Genomic DNA, 20,532 nt, shown 5'->3' with positions numbered 1-20,532 from the left:
CCATTCTGACTAAAAGGCCTCTTCATAGCTCGTTCCTAACTCTGCGACGTTTATTGTGCTTATTACTTCAGCGTGATCTCAGGTTAGTTCCTCAATCATTTGTCTAATTTCTTTCACATCATCAGTTCCTCATCCACTCACAACCGTATAGACCTTGTAGATTCGGATTCCACACCTTCTTTTTCTCCCAATCTTATTAGGATCCCTCCCTCTAGGGTTTTTGATCTTGTAAAATTTTTGAATGATTCAGTTGTTCAAATGGATGTCTCCCCTTCACAAGCTAAAGTATCCACTTCCGGGTCAGATTGTGTGCTTACTAAAGAGGAGAGAAAGTTGATTTTGTCTGTTTGGCGTATCAAGTTCTCTATCGAGTCTGTAATGGAGGATTTTGAGATTTGCGATAGGGTAAACATTGTCGAATACCCAGAAGGAGCTGATTTCAGTTTCGGCGAAGGTGTAGGGGACAATGAACTACTTCTATCAGTTGGGCACCTTAACGTTCTTCGATTCCCTCTTCACCCCTTCTATCATCTGGTCTTCAATAAGTTAGGACTTGCCCCTCTCCAAGTAAACCCTAACTTTTTTCGAGTAATCTCGGCACTTCTAGTTCACCGAAGGTTAGAGAGTCTTGACTTGACTCTTGCTGACTTACTTATTACCTACACCATCGCCAGGCATGGGACTGAGTCTAGCCGTTTTTACTTCACTTCCCCTCTTCAGCGGAGGATATGTACGGACCTCCCTTCCTCCGAGAAGAAGTGGAAAGAGAGGATGATAATTGTGAAGGGGAATTGGTCTGTAGATAAATCAAATACCCTCCCCATTCCTCGCAAATTTGGGAAGCTAGGTATAGAATATCTTCCCTCATTCCATGAACAGTGCTCCGGTTGTTTCCCATATCAAGTTTTATTATTTTGTCGTACTTATGAATTTCTTGGTCTTCTTTCAGCAACATTCCCCTCCTCTGCAGCTAAGAAGAGACTTAATTTTCTCAAAGCACAAGTTTAGAGCGAGCTCCCTTCTATTAAGGAGTTACTCACTTCATCCAACCTTCAAGAAATTGCTTCCAGTGCCATAGCTACAAACCTTATGGATCTGGCACTTCCATCTTTTGATAGCTTCCCCTTAACTGAGGCAGAAAAATAGAGAGCTGAAGCTCTGCAGAAGAAAGCTGCTAAAGAGCAACCTTTGCTAGTTATTAGGTTGATTGAGCATAAAAAGGAGGTAGATGAACCTCCTCTCAAGAAAACACGGACGAATCCTCCTTCCAGCAGCAAAAGCAAGAACATCCCCAAAAGCAAGGGGAAGAAGGCTGGGGAAACTGACCCGGAGGAGGAAGTCCGGGCTTATGTTCAAGCCGAATCTGGAGAACCTTGTAGACCTGTCTTCTCAAGGGCTGACAAGTCAATTCTTCATTCTGGGGATTCAATAGTCTCTGATTCCTCTGTTGCCTTAGTGGTTGGTCGAGGGATATGGCTACCCAAGGATGAAGAAATCATTGGGAATCTGAGGTTGGATCAGCTACTACCATCTGCCCCAGTTGATGCTGTAAAGGTTTATTCTTTTCCCTTCACTTGCTTAATTCTTCAGATTTCTTTTTACCGCATATTTACTGATATTGTCATTGTTGATTATGTAGAGTCTGTACCAGACTATGGCACTGTGTGCCACTACTGAAGCTCAGTCTCTTTCCATTAAGAAACTGGAAAGAGACCTGGGCAATGCTGAGAAGGCTTTGCATTTTGCTATGAATGCGAAGATCGCATCTGATACGAGGGATGTCTACAAGAATCACCTGACAGCTTCTGAGGCGAAGGTGGAGACTCTGGAAGCTAAATTCCAGTGCTTGAATGATGCCATTGGTACTTGCATTACTGCTAGGAGACAAATGCAAGGACGCTACTCTTCTATTGTGTGCTTATCCAGTGCAAAGGCTATTAGGTTTGGCTTCAGCCAGGGTTCTGGTGACAAATCAAAGGATCTAGAAGCCTTTAATGTTGACATGGAAGTGTCCTTCCCTTATGCTGAGGGTCCAAAAGCCCAAGAGGCTGAGGTGCTCTTTCCTGAGATGGTGAAGGCTCATCTAGAGCGTCATCCAGCTTTAAGCTTGCTAACTCCTCCATCTTCTGACCTGCCAGCTCCTTTATCCACAAGTCCGAATGTAGTGGATGCCTTTGACTATGCTCCTTTTGATCCAAAAAGGATGTAGAGTTGTTTAACTCTTTTTTTTTTTTTTTGAAGGAATGAATGTAGAAACAATATATTTTTGCTCTTGAACTGCAGTGACTACATTTATTCTGAGGTATCTGTCCTGCTTGTGAATGCTTTTGATTTTTACACTACTACACTGAAATAACGTGCTTCTATCCTCAAGGAGGAAGGCTCATTGCCTGTGGGCTTCATACCTCTTGTGGTCTAAAGCAAAAATAGAAAAGATGATAAGAAGGGAATCCCTTTGACCATTTAATTAATATCTGAGGACAGTTTCTCCGTTTAGTATTCTAACCGTCACGGGAACCCTTCTTGCCACTGATTAATATGGCTTAGATATATCAATACTTGTTTTCCTTGTATTATTTCGATGTGGGACAAAACTTTCCACGAGTTATATACCCCAAGTCCATAAAGAAGGATCTGTGGGTGTGTTGCCATAGAAAACTTTTGCCCCAAGTTGGACTTATACCTTATTTGGCGTAGCCTCGGACTTAAATCGTCCAGGGTGGTATACTCTTTGGCTACGAGCCTGAGAGAATTTGTACTGCACTGGACTCCTGTTGTCCGAAGCGATATGTCATCGGTCACGAGCTTGGGAGGAGCTGTATTACGCCGGACTCTTGAGGTTTGGAGCTGTATTATGCGTTCCTCAGCTATGAGCCTGAGAGAAACTGTTTTGTGCTAGATCTTTGAGGTCCGAGGTGATGGGTTCCTCGGCTATAAGCCTGAGAGGAACTGTATTGTGTCGGACTCTTGAGGTCCTAGGCAATGTGTTCCTCGGCTATGAGCATGAGAGGAACTGTATTGTGCCATACTCTTGAGGTTCGAGGTGATGCGTTCCTCGGCTATGAGCCTAAGAGGAACTGTATTGTGCCGGACTATTGAGGTCCGAGGCAATGGGTTCCTTGGCTATGAGCCTGAGAGAAACTGTATTGCGTCAGATTCTTGAGGTCCGAGGCGATGTGTTCCTCGGCTATGAGCACGAAAGGAACTGTATTGTGCCATACTCTTGAGGTCCGAGGCGATGCGTTCCTCGGCTATGAGCCTGAGAGGAACTGTATTATGCCGGACTCTTGAGGTCCGAGGAGATGGGTTCCTTGGCCATGAGCCTGAGAGGAACTGTATTGCGTCAGACTCTTGAGGTCTGAGGTGATGTGTTCCTCGACTATGAGCACGAGAGGAACTGTATTGTGCCGGACTCTTGAAGTCCGAGGCAATGGGTTCCTCGGCTATGAGCCTGAAAGGAACTGTATTGCGTCGGATTCTTGAGGTCAGAAGCAATGTGTTCCTCGGCTATGAGCATAAGAGGAACTGCATTGCGTTGGACTCTTAAGGTCCGAAGCCTGATCTGGAAAACTTACCAAGTATGTAAGGCTGGCCGAAGATTCAAAAATGACATGAGGCCAAGAAAGAGAGTAACTGTAATTGATAAGTCCCTCATACATTTGTTTGGGGGACTTTCTTTCACAGAGACTCTCTTCGTGGCAACCAAATGTGGTGTGCTAACACTACATTTGCTATATAACTCTTGTACTCCTATTCGATGTGGGACAAGGAATATATTTTACTATGGGCCAAGAACTTGGTTTGTTTGAAAAGAAAGAACAAAAATTATTACAAAGAATGCCCGTTGGTACTAGGGCTTTGAACACAATTTGGGCTGGGTCGTTACTGTTACCAACGGGCCCTCTTTGCAATGTGCTAGAATACTTTAATATTTCCCTATATAAAGGAACGTATAGAAGTAGTTTCTTCCCGATGTGGGACCATAATAGATAAGTGCTCTGAGCTATACACATTTGTAGTTTGTGTCCAAAAACGAGAGAAAAAATTGTAAAGAAGCTTGAATGTTCAATGGGCATTCGTTGCAATGCACATGCATTCTAAAATACATTTTTATGAGAAAGGACTTGCAAGTATAACCAAAAAGCCAAAAAATTATATAGCTTTGTTTTGTTTGTTTTATGGTAATATCTTTCTTTTGTCGTAATATCAATAGTAGGGTACATGTATTGCCCCCTATGACGAAAAAGAAAGTAGCAACAAGTAATCCCCTATATTACTAAAGTAAATGGAGTAAAGATGTGTATGACTCAAGAAACTTTTATTATATAGGCCCAGAAACAATCATATTTGGAGCAAAAACAGATGTATATTGTCTACAAAAGAAAAGTAAACAAACCATATTATCTAATGATAGTACCTTTTTAAGTGTATTGCATTCCATGGACGTGCAATTGGATGCCCATCAGCTTCCACATTCTGTGACTCTGTAAGGTCCAATCCAATTGGGTTATAACTTTTTTACATGGGCTGTTTCCTGCTTCAGCACCCAATCTCCTTCCACAAAACGTCTGAGCCTGACTTTCTTGTTGTAACTGTTACGCAACTGTTGCTGGTACGAAGCGAGCAAAATTGTTGTGGCATCCCTCTTTTCTTCTAATAGATCAAGGCTGTGTTCAAGCTGTTGATCATTGTTTCCTTCAAGCACCAAGTGGGTCTGAAAAGTAGGAACTGCTGATTCCGTGGGGATGACAGCCTCAGACCGATAGGCCATGGCAAAAGGGTTTTCTCCCGTTGGCCTTCGTGGGGTGGTTCGATATGCCCAAAGCACTTGAGATAAATTCTCTTACCATTTTGACTTGAGCTTTTCTAACTTTTTCTTCAAGCAACTGAAAATGGTTTGATTAGTTATTTCAGCTTGCCTATTTCCCTGAGGATGGCTAACTGCAGCAAACTTCTGCCTAATCCCATGATCAGCGAAGAACTTTCTTGTGCTTCGGTTATCCAGGTTTAGGCCATTGTCCATCATGATAACCTTCGGCACCCCAAATCAGCAGATTATGTTATTCCATAGAAAACTCTTCACTTGTTCATGGGTCATGCTTGAGTAAGCTTCGGCTTCAACCCATTTAGTGAAGTGATCCGTGGATAGAAACACGTATTCCTTCTTCTCTACAGTTTTGGGTAAATGACCGACCATATCAATCCCCATTGAGCGAATGGCCATGGATTCGCCATTGCGTGCAAATCTTCGGCGGGTTGATGTTTCATTGGACCATGTCGCTGGCACTTGTCGCATCTTCTGGCATATTCTTCAGCATTCTGAGCCAAGTAAGGCTAGAAATAACCTTTAGGTAGGACCTGATGTGCCAAGGATCTGCCTCCAGAGTGGTTGCCACAATTCCCGTCATGAACCTATTGTAGAATCGTGAGGGCCTCAGTGGGACTTAAACATTTCAAGTAAGGACGTGAGAATGACTTCCGATATAATTGATTATTGATGATAGAATATTTGGCTACGGTAAGACTGAATTTCCGTGCCTCGACCTCCTGGTTTGGAACAGTTCCCTCATTGAGGGAATCTTCCAATGGATCCATCCAGCATGGTTCGTGTAGAACATCTGGGATCACCATTATCTCCTGCTGAGGGCTTATACTTGGTTCGTTTAAGATGTCAATTGGTACGATCCGAACCAAATTTTCATCTGAAGAAGACGCTGCTGCAGCCAACTGATCTGCTTCGGAATTCTCTTCACGAGGTACCTGATGGAATTCGATTTGATCGAACCCTCGTGTGGCATTCTCCACAGCCTCCCTATAGGCTTTCATTCTATATTCCTTAGGCTAATACTGGCCTGTTACCTAATTCACAACAAGTTGAGAATCACTAAAAACTTTTAGACACCTTACCTGGAACTGGTTTGCTAACCGAAGTCCTGCGAGTAAGGCCTCATATTCTGCCTCGTTGTTAATGGCAGGAAAAGTCAGACAAATTGATTGTTGTATCTTGGTGCCTTCGGGGGTTATGATAACGATTCCGGCCCTAGCACTAATCAGGTTCGAGGAACCATCCACCCGAAGCTCCCATTGTGGCTCGGAAGGACCTGGCTCTTCGGGCTTATCCTCATAGTCCAAGAAGAAGTCAACCAGTGCTTGTCCTTTGTGTGACACCTTTGGTTTGTAGGATCTATCAAAGGAATTGAGTTCGATCGCCCATTTAGTTATTCTACCAGATAAGTCTAGCTTAGAAAGAATGACTCGCATGGGATAGTTGGTAAGAACTTTGATGCTATGCGACTCAAAGTAGTATCGAAGCTTTCTCTTTGCATACACCAATGCTAGTATGATCTTCTCTGCTTTACTATATCATGTTTCCACATCTGTCATTGTCTTACTGGTGTAGAAGATTGGATATTGATTCTTCCCTTCTTCTCTAATCAATACTGCACTCGTAGCTATGCTAGAGATTACTAAGTATATGATAAGGGTTTCACCAGGCTTCGGAGCTGACAGAATTAGGGTTCAGCCATTTAGCACTTCAGTTGGTTGAGAGCAGCCTGCTATTAAGGTCCCCATATGTCTTTGTTTTTAGACCTTATTGCATCAAAGAATGGTTTGCATTTATTTGACAATCGAGAGATAAATTGACTGAGAGGCTGCGATTCGACCCCATCAACACCTGTACTTCCTTGCGGGTCTTCGGTTCTTGGTTTTGTATAAGGGCTTGAGCCTGAGCCGGACTCACCTCAATTCCCCTTTTGTTTACAGTATGGCCGAGGAACTATCCTGAAGAAACCGCAAAAGAGCACTTTGAAGGGTTTAGCTTCATATCATATCTTCTTAAACTGTCAAAGACCTCTTGGAGGTGCTTAGGATGTTCCTCCTCCTTCACACTTTTGACCACTATGTCATCGATATAGGCCTAGACCGTCTTTCCCAACATCTCATCTAAGATCTTGTTAACAAGGCACTGGTAAGTTGCCCTAGCATTCTTGAGTCCAAAAGGCATGACTCTATAATAGTAGGTGCCTTTCTCTGTTATGAAAGCAGTTTTCTTTTCATCCTCCGGATTCATAGGGATTTGGTTATAGCCAGAGTATGCATCAAGAAATGTGAGCCTCTCAAAACCAGTAGTAGCATCAACCATCTGATCTATTTTAGGTAATGGAAAGCTGTCTTTAGGGCAGGCTTTGTTGAGATTGGTAAAATCAATGCACACCCTCTATTTTCCATTCTTCTTCTCAACCACCACCATATTAAAGAGCCATTGTGGGTAGTGCACCTCTCGGATGAAGCCCGCCTGAAGCAATTTGCTTACTTCTTCAGCTATAATTCGGTTACGATCAGGAGTGAACCTTCTGTGCTCCTGCTTGACTGGTTTAAATGCTGGATCCACCTTCAGGCTATGGCATGAGACAAAAGGATTGATTCCCACCATGTCCAAATGCTCTCAAGCAAATGCATCTGCGTTCCATCGAATGACATCAATTAACACTTTCTTTTCTTCGGCTGTGGGGGAAGAACCTATATAGGTGACTTTTTTAGGATCGCCAAGGATTACTTCGACAGCCTCCAGAGACTCCTCAGTAGGCTTTTCAACTTCGGCCTCATCCTCTGCTTTCAAATACCTAGGCAGAGGGTTCTGTAATTGTTATTTGGACATGCTCCCAGGAGGTGCGATTGGTTGGGATTCTTTTGTTACTTTCTTTGCTTCATTCTGTGTCAACATATAGCATTCTTTGGTAGCGACTTGATCTCCCCTAAGATTAATAACCTCTTTTCCGTCCGGAGACAAATATCGCATCACTTGATGAAGGTCGATGGAACCCCATTTATTCGGTAGATCCAGCCTCTTCCCATAATAAGATTATAAAAAGGATGGATCTCCATTGAAATAAAGTTCTCCTTCAGTGTCCTCTTTACTGCGGTCATGGACAGGTCAATTACCCCAAGGGAGTCCACCTTTGTGCCATCAAACCCCATCAAGGGCTGGAGGTAGGCCAAATTGATGATAACGGAATCTCCAGCTGCTCAAAGACCGCTTTTGTGATGATATTGGCACTACTAACTGGATTTATCAGAACCCTCTTAATCATTCAATTCGCCACCAAGAGAATAATGACCAACGGATCCTCGTGGGGGGAGTTGAACTCGGGATACATTTCCATCGCCAAACACAATATTGACGCTTCTCGAAACGATAGTGTTCACTAAAGATAACCTTCTTAGCTTATGGGCTGTCTTCAGTCGGGATCTATATACCTCCTCTGACTCTTGATCATCTTCCGATCTTCTATATATTGCATGGATCACCTTCACTTGATTACCTTTGACTTTTAGAAGATTGACCTCCCGGGGCTTAACGTACTCCTTTGTTGTGAGATAGTTTGCCAATTCTCCTCTCATTATCATGTTTTCCACCTGCCGTCTAAGGGATCTACAATCATTAGTTGTATGCCCGTAATCTCTATGGTAGGCGTAGTGCTTGTTCTTGTCTCTCTGCTCCAAAGGCTGCTTTATTGGCTGAGGAGCTGCAAACTTCATCTTATTTTCTTAGAATAGCCGAGCCAAGGTTATGTGAAGAGGTGTGAATCTTTCCTCTGTCCTTTGCCTTTTCTCGGGTACCTGAATGATTGGTGTTGAAGCGTGTTGGTTTTTTCGGCTTTTTGAATTTGAAACCCTTTCTTGAGGCTTGTTCTCCACTGTGATGAGGGTGGCATGTTGCGCTCGGTGGGCTACATTCTTCTCAAGCCGGATGTAGATCTGTGCCCTAGCATTGAGAGTCTGCATATCCGAAGGGGAATATTTAACTAGGGATGTATGGAACTTGGTTCCCTGAATCATTGCAAGTATGAAAGTTTCAATTGCGGTAGCAGGATGGCAATCTACTATTTCTGAAGCCTCCATGTTAAATCTGGACAAGAAATCCTATAATGTTTTTGTCTTTCTTTTGCCTTATAGTGAAGAGGCTAGCAATACTGTTCTTTTCTTTCTGATTCCCACAGACAATGCCAAAGTATAGGTGCAAAATTTTTCTCTACTAAAATAAATAAAAAGAAAAATATAACTCACTCAGAACAAGCAAATATAATACTCAGAGATAAACGTATAATGCTCGATGCTTTTATTGGAGGTCTAGGCCTCTCTTTATAAGAAACAAGGTGGTGGAATCATGGTAGGACTCGTCTGGCTTGTCCTCTAATCCTTTCCATACATGACATTCTTTACAATTATAATCATTTCATTTTCACAATTCTTTCCATGCAAGACTGTCCTTGCACATAACTTGCTTTCTTTACTGAATCCTTTCTCTAGCAGGACTGGTCTGCCTTTAATTAAGGTTGGGTTGCGTGTGGGCTGACCCAAACGATTCGGTAAATGGGCTTGGAGTTCAACCTTAGCGCTTCGGGCTGTTGACGTCGTGCCTGGGCCTGAATGAGACTATATGCATCTGGACTTAGTAAACTTTGCATGGGCTTGTTCCGGATTGGGCTCTCCCAACTTGGGCGTGATACCGTTCGGGCCCTTATTGTATATAATATAACTTTGTAGTGTGATGACGTGGACGATTCTTATTGGAGGGGGGATTTTTTCCCTCCACAGAGGGTAATTGTAATAACTAATGTTTAATCAATGTAATATTTAGAAACTTTACTTGTAGGCTAACGTTTCATCACTAGTACTACAATTTTTAATTGTGGGAAAAAAAAAAATTACTATATTTCAATTCCTTAATAACATTTTCTTTGTTTTTTATATTTAGAAAAACATATTTTAAAACTTATCAACATAGCCAATTGTATTCTTCTTTTTCAATAATTATATATGTGTGTGTGTGTGTGTCTGTGTGTGTGTTTCTTAATTAGTTTTATATTTTATTATTGTTTTGGAATTTCAAATAATTGTATTGATAAGTAAAATTAAGTACATAGTCAGAAGTGATATCGCCAAAGAAACTCCAGGTTCAAGTCTAACCAAAATACATTGGGCTACAAAAGGAATCAATATTGGCTTTTTGGGGGATGAAAGAAATAATTGATTAGTCCTTTTTATTTTCAAAAAATATAAATTTTATAAATTAGCCGACATCATAGTGATTCCACTAAAATATAAATTTAAGATTAAAAAAAAAAAAAATTATGATATCATCTCAGATTCCAATTGACAATTAATTAGCCTAAAAAAAGAAAATTCTGACTGCCTCAGCAAAATTGGGAAAATATTTGTTTTTGTTTGTTTTTATTTTTTAATGGGTGTTATCTGCAACTCTGGAATAGTTGAAAAACTTATTTTGCAGGTAAGATCAAATTGTGCTACAAATTATATGGATGTACTGGTGACAGGTAAAGCAACCTAGTCTAACATTAAAAAATCTCGGCAAAATTCGACATACGATCCTTCAACATGACTCGAATACGATACGAAATAAATGTGTTGAAGTTGACCTTAACTAGGTTGACATGATTAATCTGTTTATTTAATCGTGTCGGATTAGGGTTGAGGGGTTGTAATGACCCGGTCATTTTTCTTCATTTCCTTTTTCAGTGATTTCCTTTTTCGTCTTTTTCCCTTTTATCGTTTTTTTATTGCATAACCTCACTTTTTGTGCTTGGATTTGATTTCGGCTTTACATCCATCCATTATATTTGATTTCCAAGATATCTGTATTTTTATTTTCATAGGTAAGCATGCTAGTTGCTTACTTTTTCGTGAAAGGGCATGGATGCATAGTTTCCTTGAAACATTCTTGATTTTTGGGGTTTTAGTGTAATTATGTAAAGTAATTATTTTTCATCTTAGAGACCATCTTGCAATTTAATTTGGAAGATGTTTTGGAAAGGGACCTTTTCGTAATTTTTGGAAAGTGTGACACTCTCATGGAGCCACTTGTTAGCATTGGGGTGGAATCACTTGTACGTTTTATCTTGTGACATGTGGAGGGTAGAGATTCACCCACTTATTGGCCTACGATAGGTGCACTTGTTGGCTTGGATGGTTGACAAGTGCAGGCTTAGAATTAAGCTTATGAAGGAGCCATGGATTAGTGACAAGTATAGGCACCAAATTGAGTCTTGCATTGTGTGTGTGTGAGAGGTAGTGTAAGAACACCCAGTGAGTGGAGAAATACGAGATCCTCCACCCACCACATCTCATTTTATCTCTTTCATTTCCCTTGTTCTTAAAACCGGAACCTAGCCTACATTGAAGAAAAACTTGGTTTAGAGCTTATTACTTCATTTTGGCCTCCTTCCACTCACCTTAAACCTTTAACCTTGGGAAGTAAAAGTTTCATCATATTCTCCTCTACAAAACCCTAGTTTTGTTTTTCATTTTAAGCTTGGTTGCTTTGGATTATAAAGATTCAATTCTCTATTGAGGTAGGGGTAGTAGTATGTTTATGCTTTAAGTGTTTTATGATCCTTTAGGGTTTAATATATATTGTGTACATGCTTTTAATATGTAGTCTTGCATATTATATGAAATCCTCACATTTGACTTAAGATTTATTGATTTAAGCATGTATGATATGTATTTATATTGTGTAGAATTATTGATGTCGTATACAATTCTTATTGACTTGAATTGTTATATTTATTGTGATGATAATTCTATATTCTTGTGAATTACTAATTGTAATTATTTTAGAAGCTTATTACTAAAATGTTAAGATTTAGTATATAAAGCTTATTGTTGAGGCATGATTTAAATTGATAAGTTGGTGGTATTGTATTGTACATTATATCATGATGATGACTTGTTATTTGGTACGTCATTCTAGACTTGGAAACCTAAGACATGGTTTGTGTGGTTTCAAATTACTTGTGCATGGAAGGTGGGTTACATGCCTTGATTTTGTATATAAGTTTTGAACTTAATCATGATTGTGGATTCTCTTGAGACATTGTTACGATATTTATGGCTAGAGTTTGGCTCTAGTACTGGAGGCACGAATTCTCCCCATTTGAGATAGTACACACTAGGGTGGTATTCCTAGCGGGTTAGTGCCCGGAATAACCGTTTAAGTCTTGGTTTACTCTAGGATTTGATGTCCAAGTTTTTCACTATTTGATTTCGCATTCAATTCCAAGTTGACAACCAATGCTTAATTGTGACTTGTAATTTTGGTTATTGCGATTTAATGTTGTTAAGTATATTAATATTGACATTGATATTGTGTTGTGATAGAATCATTTAAGTTAGCTTAAGATGATTCTTTAGAACACCTTGAATATAGACGTTAAGTGGAATGATCCATTGTATTCGTCTATATTGATCTTACAATAATATTGAAACTTTAGGGTATACGCATATGCTTCTTCCTACGATTAATTTGATTACTCACCCTAGTTGTTTGGGTTATTTTACAGGTAAGGAAACTATATTTTCGGATGCTCATCACCCTTAGAGGCTTATGAGCACTTTGGGATATTTTTGTGTATTGACATGCACTTATTTAGCATGCTTACTTTTGATGTTATATTTTTGCATACCATGGATGTTTGGTATTTTAGAAGTTAAGATGGCTTCCTTGATATGTAATATGTATCTAAGTAGACTTTTTGATGCATAGTTTATATGTATAACATGAGGCCAAGAGCCATTAATTTTGAAGTTCACAAGTATGTCTGTAAACTTGTTTTAGATCATTTGGAATGCATGTATAGCCTTAAGGTTAGCCTTAAACTTGTTTATGTTTCGTTGTTTGGCTGATTTCTTGTTTTTGTTTTGTCATTCAACTGATTTCTTGTTTGTGTTTTGTCGTTCGGCTGATTTCTTGCTTTCTGTTTTGTCATTCGGCTGTTAAGAGCTTTGTCATTCGGCTGATTTCTTACTTTCTGTTTTGTCATTTGGCTGTTAAGAGCTTTCTGTTTCGTCATTTGGTTGTTAAGAGCTTTTTGTTTCATCGTTCGGCTGATAAGAGCTGTCTGTTACGTCGTTCGGCTGATAAGAGCTGTCTGTTACGTCGTTCGGCTGATAAGAGCCATCAGCCGGCTGACACATGCTCGAGATCAATTCCAGTGGCTAAAGTTCAGTTTGGGTCATAACCGTTTCGTCAGAACGCCTGACCATGTAGGTCAGAACACCTGATCATGTAACTCCGAACGCCTAACCATGTAAGTCAGATCGCCTGACCATGTAGGTCAGAACGACCGACCTTGTATAAGTGCCGAAAGGGTACTCAATATTGGTGAGTGCCGAACGGGTGCTCAGTGTTGGTTAGTGTCGAACGAGCGCTCGGTGCTTTGGCATTGGACAAGTTCTCATCCATGCCTCAGAACCTTTCTTTTCTTTCGCTTTGAACATCTTTTACTTCCGCATTTCAGATCCGTTAATGGGTCATCCTTGGTCATCACCGACGCACCGGGTTTATAAAACTTGGGCCGTCACAGGGGTTCAACCCGTGTAACCTATTTTTATGCATTTAACTCAACATGTCATAATCGTCAATATGATATGAGTACATGTTACATGTTTAGAGACCTAATTATTATAAACAATTAAGTCATTTCAACATAAATTCTGATTTCGCCTTACGATTTTTACTTGAACATTTGTGTTCTATTTACTTGGTTATAAGGCACTTGAATTTTTTTTTTTTTTTTTTTCTTTTTCTTGTTTTGAATATTTGGGTTAATTGAGACATATTGATTTTTTAGTATTTATTGTTTGATTGAGTATTAAATATCTCATTTCAGTAAATAGGTTATTAAACACGTTGACACGTGTAACCCATTTAATAAATGAGTTGGGTTAGTGTTGAACGTTCTGACATGATTATTAAAAGGGTCAAGTTTAAATTTCACGAATTATGACCCCTAAAAAAAATCTATTTAGTAACCATGTTTAGGTACAATATTCCCGAGACAATAAGAATTGTACATGTACACAAGGGCGGAGGGAGCTTGTGCCTGGGGGGCACATGCCCCCCTTGAAATTCTGATTTTTTATACTATTATATGCATATATTTTTTAAAGTTCAAATATCCCCCCTCAAAAAAAATAAAATAAAAATAAAATTTCACACAAATCAGTGATAGGATGAGGTGATTTTGTCATTCACCTACTAAAGCCCAAACAATCACTATTTTCTGGAAGTGTCGTATAATTTAAAATATATTGTTTTATTTTTTTACAAAGTCCAAAAGGTTAAAGTTGTATAACCAAAAGGCCAATACATGACCATTGGACAGAGTAAATGTAAGGGAATCGTAGCACATAACAAGGGAATCATTTAAATAAATCCATTATCTAAAAATTAGTCATAGCCTATAACAAATTTGCATTGCTCAAAAACGAAATGCATCTCCTCCGGTGGTGCCTTCATTTAGGCGAGGCAGAGCTTGGGAGAAGCTCAGGCCTCTGCATCTAAAAGTGTCTGAAACTCCTCACTCCTCGTCCTCTTTTGTACACTCTCTGCAATCAAAAAATTGTTTATGTGTTTGATACTTTTGTTTAATAAGAAGATTGATCCATGTTTGTTGTGAATTTTAATTTTTTATTTTTTTTATTATTATTTTTTTAATGTGAACAGTGTATATTTATTATGTTAAGTCGATTTTTTTTTTTTCCTCCTATCAATTACACTGCGCCCCTAAAAGACAATCCTGACTCCACCTTGCATGTACATCAAAACAAAAAGACATTGCAACCCAAATACTTAATGTAATGTATGGGAAACATGTTACATGAGCAACATTTCTAAGAGAAACATGGTACATGAGCAACATTTCTAAGATGAGGAAGATGTAAAGGGTGAGAAAAATGTTCTTTTGAAGGAATCATATCAATTCAAATTATAAGTAACATAAAAGAATCAAATCAGCACAGAATATGACTTTTGGCTTGGATGTATAGAACCGCACTAAAATTGAAATGAAATTATTAAAGTTACAACCGTTTAATAATTTAACTTTTTTAGAGTTGATAGTTATTAACAGAAAGAACCCTACCAAGAAACACTATCCAATCGATTTGAGCATGTGACAATCCTATTATTGGCACATAACATGTCACATAAATTCCAATACGTAATCATCTTGTGATAAACTTCTTTAGTAATACTTAGGTTTTCAAGATACTACTTTATGTACTATTGTCCTCAATCAACTTCTTTTATGTAATATTCAGATATTTCTTGCTCCTTCCACTTCCAGGCCCAGGCCTAGGACCAAGGGCGGTTGACCTATCAATGGGTGGGGTGGGGTGGGGTGGGGTGGGGTGGGGTGGGCCTAAAAAATTGTGAGGCCCAACCGGCGTTGCCGATTTATGGACTTTCTAACAGGTTGGACTTACTGGCCTGTTAATGAGCCTATATTGGACCTAAAATGGATTAATTTAGGCCTAGCTAAGCCTAACTGAGCTGAGTTTAAACTGAAACTATAATTCAACTAAACTCAGGTTAGGAGAGTTTGTAAAAAGAATTCTAGAATACAGGTGAGTTTGTAAATAACCAAAATATCTACAATGTTTTGTTGAGAATTCTATAGAATGTTTATCTGGCTTACCCTTTTAATGGATTCTAACCGTCGATTGAGGATATGAAAGCCTATAAAAAAAGGTTGGAAATTAGCGAAACTCGATCTAAGTTATATAGCGTCTTAAATTATCACCTGAAGAATTATAGTTTATGAGGTATGAACTGCAAGTACCACATCAAAATGTGATAATCGATCATCTGAATGACTCTCTTATTCTCGTTTTAATCCATCATCTTGATGTTTTTCTAGTTTCCCAGATCATATAATTTTGTGTGTAATTTGCGAGAACGGAAAAAGACAGTGAAATATCTGATACTATCATTTTAAATGGAAGTTGATAATTTCATATTTATTGGGGTGCATCCTTATTAGATGTGTTAAATTCAGTTATAGGTCTAAAAACGTAATAAGTAATTTAGTTATAATTCAGTTAAAAATTTAAAATTTTAAGATATAATTTTTCCAATAAAAAAAGTATATAGAATTTAATGAATTATATGTCAAACGTGGAACAGAAAAAAAATAATGAATTATATGTGTAACACATATACTTTTACCATGGAATATATCACTTGGCCAAAATCTAAAAAAATAATAATAAAATAATATAGCATATATGGTATAAAATCTATACTTGACCCCTCTTAAGAAATTTTTTTTTTTCTTCCTTTAATTAGCATTTAACAAAAAATAGTTTATATATAATCTAAAAGAAAGTGATTTAATTGACAACCATAGAACCCTATAAAAACTAATTCACATAAAAATTTAATATTTATTGTGGTTATCTTAAAATTTTAACTCAAACACGGTTCTTTCCATAATGTGATTATCTTAAAATCTTTCCAACTCAAGTTTGATTTTTTTCATAACCTTATTATCCTAAAATTTCCTCTCATACATCATTCTTTCTATCACTTTTTTTTTTTTTAATTCTTTTTATTTATTTATATTGGAATGCTTTTATAAGAATTCTATAAGAAATTAATATTTATAAAATCTAGAACAAAAATTCCATTTGAAGTTTTGAATATCAACAAAAATCGATGTTTTAAGAATATAAATTATTATTTTATTACTTTGTTTTGTTTTGTTTTTGTTTTTTTTTTTATTTTTATTTTTTATCATTGTTATTGTTTTGTTAAATTTTCAATTGTTACTTTTTTTTTTTTTTAAAAAAGTTATTTTTGTTTTTCTTCTTTTCGGTAAATAAAGAGAGTTATTTAATTGAATAGTTTTTTCATAATTTTGGCATAAATCTTATTTGTGTTTGTTCAAAAAGTTTGACAAAAAAAAATTTCTTTAAATTATTAGTTTTTTTATTTAAATAAATTGGGAAAAGTTTAGATAGATATATTTTTGTATGAATATAATAAATAGTAAAATATTTTTGCCTACATAATAAATTTTTTTTTTTTTTTTCAGAAGTTTTAGCTAGGTAATATTGTTTATAATTTTGGCTTCACCAAACTCAAGATCCTGGCTCCGCCTCTCCTAATCAACATGAGATGGGCTAGCTGCAAAAGATATGTTTTTTTTTTTTAAAAATGATCTCCACCCAATTGAATCTACACTTCATAATCAAAACAATGAATGTTGCTGAGTAATTGTAGAAAAATATTAAGAAAGAGAAGCATCGGCTCCATTTTGCAAAGAGTTTTTGATTTCTTATAAAACAGAAGTAAAGTTTTTACCCTTTTTTTTTATAGCTACAGTAGCGTAAACAAGCGAAAACATATTTTTGTTACTTTTAAATGTGTATTTTTTTTTTCCCCTGAAACAAGTGTAAAACTATGCCTAATTTAATAAATGTTACAAAAACATACTTTCATGGTTTGTTTTCATTTTAAAATTAGTAGTATTTTGAAGGTGTATATATGATTTAGTTAGACAATGTTTATCATCTTTTCATTAATTAGCAAAAGAAATGATGACATTAGTGGTTTACAGAGGAGATTAAAGTCCTTTACAATAAGGAGAACTTATAATGTAAATATTTCTTGACACACCATATGTTACTTCAATCAAAATTTAAGTAAATATTTCTTTTTTCATTCTTGTATAAGCAGCAATAAATATTATGAAATAAATTTCTTGATCTATATCACGCGTTTTTGTTTTCCATCTCAAAACTGTCAGTATTTTCTAATATTTTTATATAAATTCTCCTAAATTAATTTAGTAATTAATTAAAATAGTTGACTGATATATTGTACTTTATATTTTAAGATTCCTTGTTCCGCATAATTTCTATATATATTCGTCCTTGTTTGACAGAATTTACTTAAATATATTAGGAAATTCATCTCATCCAGACAAAAACTTATTTTGAGCGGCTCTTATAACAAACAAAACAAAACTATCTCTCATATCAAACTGACATAGAAAATCATCAAGGTGGTTGGATGCCTACTCCGGGCACATGTACCCAAATTGATATCTAAGCAACAAACTCCATTCAATTACGACACATTTTATCAATCCCCAAGATGCAAGAAAACATGATTTTATATTACAAAGGGATTTTCTCGCACTCCAAACAATCTGCCTCTTTTTCTTTTATTCATCTGTATTTATATAAGTTTACATTTACATAGGGCCGGCTCTGAGATTGAAAAAATCTTGAGAGGCCCTAGGCGAACTTTAAATGTGAGACCCTCTATACATAAATTTCACATGCGCAAAAAAAGAAAAAAATAAAAATAAAAATAAAAAAATAAATATATATATATATATAAAAGTGCAAAATTTTCATTAAAGTAAATGTGACCGTCTTGCATTTTGAGTTACAAAATTATCAATTAAAGTGTTCAAATCAACTTTCTCCAACACATCTTTTTCAATAGACAAGATAACCAATCCATTCAATCTCTCTTGTGTCATCATCGACCGCAGGTAAGATTTGATTAACTTCAACTTTGAAAAGCTTCTTTCAGCAGATGCAATTGTAACCGGGATAGTCAATAATATTCTATATGCAATCCAAGCATTTGGAAAACAATAATCTAACCTTTTTATAAAATCCAATACTTCAATTGCCTTTTTTGTTTCTTTTGGTAAAGCTTCTCTTAAGACTTGTAGCTCTAAAGATAATTCAGTCCCATCAATATCAGAAACCATGTCATGTTTTAGAATATTTTCAAGGTTATGATATGAACACTTTAAACTATCATTATTTAAAGACTTCAACCTCTCCAAATTAAACAAAAATCCAAAAGAGTCATCATATTGTTGAAATTGTTCAAATCTACTCTTTAGTGAAGAAAGAGCTTGATCAACTATGTATATAAAGTAATTAATTTTAAACGATTCTTCGGCCGATTGTGTCCTCTCTTCATTAGCACTCTCGTCAAATTGTTTCTTTCTACAAATGACACGTCTTTCACGGAATAATGGTTCAACTTCCATTTTAGTTGCGATCTCTTTAGCCTCAATCATAGCAGATTTAAACCCATTTTCTCTATAAGTTTCAAAAAAAGAAATGAGTCCTTTTAAGAGATCTATAGCAACATCAATTTGCATGTCCTTTGTTTGCATGATTTTGCTTACTTTGTTAATAGCATTCAATATATCAAACCAAATAACCATGCCAAGTAAGAACTCAAAATTCTCAATTTCATATGTAGCTAAGCACTCAGCATCACTCTTTGTTTTGGGATCTTCACTAGTATTTGCTAAATGAATTAAAACATTTCTTATATCTGGAGCTTGAAATCTTATTACTTTAACACTTTTAAATTGACCTTCCCAACGTGTTTGTGATGGTGGCTTAAGTGTAAAACCTTTAACATTGTCTGTGAGAACTTTCCATTGCTTTGTGGAAGATGAAAACAATGAATACATGCGTTGCACAACTCCAAAAAAAGATGATGCTTTAGAACAAGAGTTTGCCATATCACAAAGTGCAAGATTAAGACTATGACAACTACACGACGTATAGAATGTTTTAGGATGTTTTAGGATTTATATTTAGTAATCTTTTTTGTACACCTTTGTGTTTCCCTTTCATATTAGAACCATTATCATACCCTTGTCCTCTTACGTCACCAATATCAAGTTCAAGAGCTTTCAAAGCATCTACAAGTTCATCAAAAAGCCCTTTCCCTAATGTATCATCCACCTTTAGAAATCCTAAAAAGAACTCTTCCACATTTATCGGACTTGCTGAAACATTAACACATCTTAATATAAGTGACATTTGTTTTTCATGACTTGCATCCGGAGTACAATCGAGAATAATTGAAAAGTATTTTGCTTCTTTAACCCTTTTAATGATTACACATTTGATTTCATTCGATATCTGAAGAATAAATTCATTTTGAATTTTGTGACTAAGATAATGGTAATGAATTTGTTTATCTTGAATTCGACGAATGTGCTCTTTCATTATTGGATCAAATTTAGCAACCATTTCAATTATGCTTAAAAAGTTTCCATTATTTTCTTCATAAAGCTTCTCATTGTCCCCACGGAATGCCAAACTATTTATAGCAAGAGTTTTCACAACGAAAATTATTCTCAATAATACTTGCTTCCAATGTTCTCTCTCTTTGTTGATTTTTTCTTCCACACTTTTATCGATTGTTGCATTTTTTTGTAATCTAATTTCTAATTCAATCCAATGCCCCATGTTAACAATATGTTCACAACTAGTCTCGTGACTTTTAAGTTTATCACTAAGATTTTTCCAGTCATTGACTCCTTCATTTGTCAAATGAGTTTTTTGTTCGTCACATTTAAACAACTTACAACAAAAGCAATAGACTCTGTCTAAAGAACTCGAATAGATTAGCCATCTCCTATCATGTTTTTCACCATTTGACAAGTGTCGAATGCAATATGTAGAAGAGAAATGTCTATTTTTTGAAAGTTTAGCATCTCCTGGAGGACCTTTTTCAACTAATAAATCTCTAATTTTTTTTTATCAATATCTTTCCAATTTCCTAGATCATTAATGTTCAAAAGAAGATTATCATTCTCATTCATATATTCTTCATTTATCAAATCTTCAACTTCATTCACATTTTCTTTATTTTGATTCTCATTCATATCTTCA

The 20,532-nt window shown here is 36.6% G+C and overlaps 1 protein-coding gene across 1 annotated transcript; it reads right to left on the bottom strand.

Moving 5' to 3' along the window:
* Positions 1-18,230: 18,230 nt before the first annotated feature.
* On the bottom strand, positions 18,231-19,887 carry LOC132270202 (uncharacterized). Its single transcript, XM_059771398.1, has 2 exons — positions 19,467-19,887; positions 18,231-19,348 (listed from the first exon to the last, which is right to left on the bottom strand). Exons 1-2 carry the CDS (start codon positions 19,885-19,887, stop codon positions 18,231-18,233), a joined length of 1,539 nt encoding a protein of 512 aa, XP_059627381.1.
* Positions 19,888-20,532: the final 645 nt, after the last annotated feature.

This window comes from Cornus florida, unplaced genomic scaffold (assembly GCF_030987335.1).
Source record: "Cornus florida cultivar Cherokee Brave unplaced genomic scaffold, ASM3098733v1 CherokeeBrave_3.0.0_Hap2_Chr08, whole genome shotgun sequence".
Taxonomy (NCBI): Eukaryota; Viridiplantae; Streptophyta; class Magnoliopsida; order Cornales; family Cornaceae; genus Cornus; species Cornus florida.
Note: the sequence above shows the minus strand (reverse complement) of the source record. Positions and strands in the feature narration are given on the sequence as shown.